General features: G+C 42.8%; 1 protein-coding gene across 1 annotated transcript; it reads right to left on the bottom strand.

Annotated features, from left to right (window-relative positions):
* Positions 1–3,207: 3,207 nt before the first annotated feature.
* EPCIP (exosomal polycystin 1 interacting protein) lies at positions 3,208–4,281 on the bottom strand (the record flags this gene model as incomplete). Its single annotated transcript, XM_082839456.1, has 2 exons — positions 4,224–4,281; positions 3,208–3,926 (listed from the first exon to the last, which is right to left on the bottom strand). The coding sequence occupies exon 2, from the start codon at positions 3,865–3,867 to the stop codon at positions 3,208–3,210; it is 660 nt and encodes a 219-aa protein (XP_082695582.1). The 5' UTR covers positions 3,868–3,926; positions 4,224–4,281.
* Positions 4,282–6,143: the final 1,862 nt, after the last annotated feature.

Below are 6,143 nucleotides of genomic sequence, written 5' to 3'. Positions count from 1 at the left end.
ACCAGGTCTTAGTTGCGGCCTGCGGGATCTTTTAGTTGCGGCATGCAGACTTAATTGCAGCATGCGGGATCTAGTTCTCCGACCAGGGATCGAACACGGGCTCCCTGCGTTGAAGTCCCGGGGTCCTATTTTCTTTGTTGTTGTTTTTTTGTTTGTTTTAATGTGGAATGGTTTTGAGGAACCAAAATGTAGGTATCGGTGTGCTTTTTGCTACAGGAGTGTCATTGCTTCTTGGCCCTCTCAGTGGATGAAGCTAAGAAATATGTCTTTAAAATGTCTTTTAAAACACTACATATCAGGGTTTTACTTATTGTTTTGTTGAGTGTGATGGGAAAAATGTTAACAGTGCAGACTAAACGTAACAATGTATCATGTCTGTAGCCCTTACATTGTGACTAGTCCCCTAAATTGAGGAAAATTTCCTCCAGTATTTGAAACCAATTATTTGATTCAGCAAAGAAGTTGCTTACATCATTGACTAACAAGTGGCATTCCCACATACATCTTTATTGTTTAACTTTCCTCTTACTCCTAACATAAATGAAAATATCAACCAACACTTACGCCAGAACTATACTTGCTCATCAGTTGGCGCCCTAGGTTGGCTTTGGATACAAGATTTTGGCAAAAATCAACTAACGCATTCTTTGAGAGTTAATTGCGTACAGAGTTTATAATAAAGAGCATTACACATTTTATTATTGTTTGTAAATTGTGTGCTACACATCCTTTCTATCAATAAAATTTATAATAAACATATGCACATTTATATCTACACACAGACTTTCGGGGGGAGAGCTGACGGTTAAACTTTCCCTAGCACACCACTGATCAGAGGCGACAAATGGCTAGTCCCAGACTCCATGGGGACCACTGACATAGTTTGACCCACACAGTGGTATTTAAAGCAAACGAAAAAGCAGAATAATGTGCCAACGTTTACAAATCACCTGAGGTTCCTAATTCCCTTGAAGGATCAGATCTGGCCCTGCTGTGTTCTCCCATGGCAGTGACACCCAGCCAGCTTGCACTGCTTTGGACCCTTCAGGTGGATGTGCATGTCCAGCTCGCCACAATCCCCACCGCTCCCTATTGTCCTCCCAACCCTGTGACTGAGTGCCAGATGCCGTGTTTCCCCATGGATATGCTTATTTATCCTCTGTCAGCACAACCTGAACCGCATTTCAGTCTAGAAACCTGGCAACCTCAGGCTTGATTTATAACTTAATTAGCTTTCCTCCTCTATTGATTTAAGTCCCATTGACCCACAATTATTTCTTATAAGAATCACTTAAAACACATGTGAAAGGGCTCTGAAACGATTAAAAGCCACCAAATGGAAGATATGCACATTAAGATGCTCAGAATGTCTAACATCAGTTAAGTTTATACTTTATTAATAAAAATCTATTAAAATTCAATTTGTTACATTTTCAGTAACTAATGACAGTAAATATATTTATTATTAATCTTTGCACTTGTATCCTTCTTGCCATTCTTTCTCCCTCTTTTTTTCTTCTTTGTCTTTTTCCATCACTTTAATCTTACCTCTCAAATACAATGTCAGTAATGAGGTCATTACATTTTTCTATTAAAATTCATATTTTGGTCTTAGTTTTGGCCTAATTTAAACACTGACATTATAGATGCATGCTAATTAGCCCTAATGGCCAAATCCCCCACCAATTACGCAAATGTAGACATTTCAGGTTATTTCAGTCACCCTGTGTTAAGGTTAAGAGAAAAATGTGGTGAATGTGATATAAAGTCATCAATTCCAAGACAGCCTGTCATTTCATAATAGAACTATTTCTTATTATGATATCATAAATTCAGTAATGTTTCAAATTCTTTGCACTCTGAATTTAGACATTTATACCATAATTGCCACAGATTCTTTATATTCCATTTTAATGGTAAGTTGGGTCTCTGGGAGAGAAGATTTTCTTCGTACAATGATGAGTCAGTTTAATTAATTAATTTTTAAATGTATTTATTTATTTATTTTTTGGCTGTGCCACATGGCTTGCAGGATCCTACTTCCCCAACCAGGGATTGAACCCGGGCCCTCAGGTGTGAGACTGCGGCATCCTGACCTGGACCACCAGGGAATCCCCAAGTCAATTTAATTAAAAAAGAAATATGTTGTGTTAGTTCCTTGTATCAATGCACATAAAACCATTTTGTGTTAACCCCATCATACAAAGTATCTTGACTTTCGTTAAGTTCTTTCGTTAATTATTAGTTACTATCTATTAGTAATCTGGGCATATTTACCCATGGGAGTAATGTTATAAGGGACTGTTACATTCCCAGGCTAGTCCCTAGTGTAGTCAAACATAGTTCTCCTGGTATTAATCTAAGTTCCGATTTCTGGAGCAGGAGAAGGAGGTGGGGGATGAAGACAATGAGAGGAGAAAGGGGGAAGTGGTACAGCGGGGCGGAAGATAGTAGGCAAGACAAGAGAGGGACATGAAGGACTAGAAGAGGAAAACTTTCCCTGGGTTTAGGCCTTGCTCTAAGGAAAAAACCCAATGCACTTGGCTTTTGTGACTTCCAATTTTGATTTCTGTATCCCTTCCTCAGGACCTTAGTGCCCTCATTCAGTCCTAAGTTCCCACCCTATCCTCCAGGCTTCAAACCTCCCTCACTAAACACACTCACAAGATTCCCCTTTCTCAATGTGAATATTCTTAACAAGATATTTGGAAAATACCAGTCTAAGAGAGCCTAATCATTCTGTGGCACTCACAGTCTCAAAATGCTGAAGTCTATCATTCTCTACTTAGGGGAATTCCAACCTATCTAACAAAATGAAGTAAAAAAAAAAAAAAATAAGGCAATGTTTTGAAGGAAGGCGCCTTTCTTGGGGGTTATCCCCTCTGCTGAGCTCCACTAAGCAGTTCCTGGGGTGCACTGGTCTCTCCATTTCTGATCTGACATTTCTCCACCTGCCCCCAGTAGCAAGGACCTAGCATCTAGCCGGCCCTCAAGGCTCGTTTCTGGACTGAATCAAGTAGGTTTTTTGGCTCTTTTTATTTTGTTTTACCATGGATGGGCATGCGCAGAGCAGAGGGGGCCGGCAGAATGGGGGCTGGGGGTGAAGTGAAGTTGAGGATAGGAATACCCATGACCTTGTTCACAGACTCCTTGTTGAAATGATCCATAATGTGCCCAAGGTCCCAAAGGTTGGACACAGCTACAATGTTAGTAAATGAATGTGACAACATAGCTCTTGTTGCTTAGAACTGGGAAGGTTTTAAAGTAGGAAAAGTAGGGGAAGTTGCTGGCCATGCTGGCAGAGTTTGCAATACTGTATGATTTTAAGGATGACTCCCTGTTGAAAAGTGCCATGTCTAAGAAGGAGATATACATACAGGTTTGCCAGCCTTGGTGTAACAACATGGGCTTCTCTCTGGATTCTCTCTCCCCACCATCGTGGATGAGTAAACTCTGCTCTGGGGAGGGATGCTTGGCCTCGGTGCTGATGCGAAGCCTCTTCAGACCGCAAATAGCCAGGTACTCAGTGGGGAGAACATTGGCACTGCACAGAGAAAGCTTCAGGTCCCGGACCAGCGTGAAGTTCAACAGGGGTCCCAGTGCAGATGTGTCTGTGAACCAGATGGTCAGATGGTCATTGTAGCTGGTTTGCTCAACTGCAAAAGGCAGGACGGTTTTACAGCTGCACATCAGGTTGGCCAAACTGTAGTCACAGTCCCGGATGTCTGCAGAGCAGCTGCACTTCCGAATGGTGTTTTCCTTCGTGAAAATTAGCGTGCCGTTCTTCTGAGCTCTCGCGAAGCAGCCAAGTGCAAAGACGCCCAGTGCACCGAGCACAAGGAGGCTGCACCCAGAGGGTGGTACCATTCTTGTCTCAGGGTGGGCCAGCGAGCTTCCCCTTCATGAGCCGATTCACTGGAACTCACCTGAAAGAAAACGTGCAGCTCTGCGATCACAGCCTCTCATTAGAAACGTGCAGCTTCTGGAAAAGGAGCCCCCTACATAACCCGTCTTAAACTTTCTCTCTTGCAGTTTCTAGCAAAGGCAGGCAATGCTAGGAGCCCAAGTGCAGGCAATGCTCTTTTCTCAGAACCTCCTGGGAGGCCTCAGCCAATCCCATGAACTCTGCGCACCTGAGGGGTAAAACTCCCCGTGATGTCTGTTGGTAGTGAGACTAACATGCCAACAAGTAAGCAAGAGCAGATGCCGGACAGGAGACCTACCGCAGCCTGTCTGTGGGCAGGGATTTGGCGTGATCTAAGTGCGTACTTCCAAACTTCCTCCAAACTTCCTGTTGCCAGTACTGAATACCTGTCTACTCTCTAAACAGGCACATATCACCCCCCCCCCCCCCCCACCGAATATCTGACTTCCTGGAATTCAGGAGACAAACAGTTCCTTGTCGGAATCAGCTACCCACGTGCTACCTGTTAACACAGCATGAATACCGGTGAAACATTTAGTTAATGGTAAACTTCAATTTCTAACTAGACAAACATGCTCCCCTCGATCATATTAATCTGTTTGTAGGACCATTCATACTTTTCCTGGTCTCCTAGCCCAGAATTAGAATCCACTTTAACTGTGTTACTCGACAATGAAAAGGTTAATCACACACCAGTTAATCACAATGATCCTGATTTATCTACTCCTTTCCCCGAACAAATTTTATAAATTAACTTTATTAAATAACTTACTATAGGGCTCCAAAAGGAAGCAATGTATAAGCACTGTTAAATGACCTAAATAAGGTAGGAATGCTTGTTTAATTTAAAGAGCAACCCTGATGTCCAATCTGGGGGGAAATGCCCTACAGTGCCTGGCGTATAATAGACCTGTGGTCTTCTTTTGTGGTGTGATTGGAATAAGACATTATGAAATAGGGCACCAGATTTCAGTTTTGCAAAACTAAGGAAATTTCTCCTGAGTTAGCTGATGACTGAACAGACAGACCAAACAATACAGTTCAGTGCATCTATACATATGGTGGTAGGCATGGCAAGATGCTGGGGATAAGACCTCTGAGTAGGAGAGTCCAGAGCTAGTGATGGCCCCCTGCAGGAAGCGTGGTAAGGAAGGATTGATGGAAGGTCACTCCAGGGAGTTACACATGTGTCCAAAGAGGATGGTGACAGCAGGAAAGAAGCTAGGCAGACCTGCATCCCTCAGGGAGTAAGATGAGGCTACAAGATGGCAGAGTAAGTCAATGTGAAATCTAAGGTGGGGGGCAGAGCTAAAAACGCTGGGGTCAGGTACACAGGCAGACAGCACAAGTCCATCAGCAGGTTGGTGGCGTGAGTGCTGGGAGATTAAAAATCAGCTCAGTCAAGTAAACTTGAATGGATGGTAAGACATTGGTTCACAGCAATCCTAATACATTCATTCATTCAATAAATGCCCATTGGGAGTTTACTAGGTGGCAGGCACTTTGCTGGCCCAGGGGATACAGCCCAGAATAAGACAATGAGCTTATGTTCTAAAGGACTTGATTCTGCTTCCAGAGCCCAAGGTGGGTCAGACCTACGTGTGAGGACCAGAGGCTATGAGAGTAGGGAAGGGAAAGGAGGCAAAGGCAGGAGTCAGGTAAGGCCAAGCAGAAGAAACAAAAATGGGCAAGAGCCGGACCCTGCCCCAAGGGCTCATCTGCAAAAGAGGAAGACCAGGAAGGCTGAACCGAGAAAGCTCTCCTGAATGTACACACAAACATAGGATCATAGGAGAGAGGTAGGCTAAAATCCAGTCGGGAGACTGGATAAGGCGTCTGATAGTGTTTGTGTTTATCTTGAAGTTGGCACAGGGTTTTCTTCTTTTTTTTTTTTTTAAATATAAGTAGTGTTTTTATTCTTTCTAAAAATGGATTTTTCAAATAGGTTTTTAAATTAATTTTTATTGGAGTATAGTTGATTTACAATGTTGTGTTAGTTTCAGGTGTACAGCAAAGTGAATCAGTTATACATATATCCACTCTTTTTGAGATTCTATTCCCATATAGGTCATTACAGAGTACTGAGTAGAGTTCCCTGCGCTATGCAGTAGGTTCTTATTAGTTATCTATTTTACATATAGTAGTGTGTATACATCAATCCCAATCTCCCACTTTATCCCTCCCCCACCTTTCCCCTTGGTAGCTGTAAGTTTGTTTT

This window comes from Leucopleurus acutus (assembly GCF_964270905.1).
Source record: "Leucopleurus acutus genome assembly, chromosome: 5".
NCBI classification, from domain to species: domain Eukaryota; kingdom Metazoa; phylum Chordata; class Mammalia; order Artiodactyla; family Delphinidae; genus Leucopleurus; species Leucopleurus acutus.
Note: the sequence above shows the minus strand (reverse complement) of the source record. Positions and strands in the feature narration are given on the sequence as shown.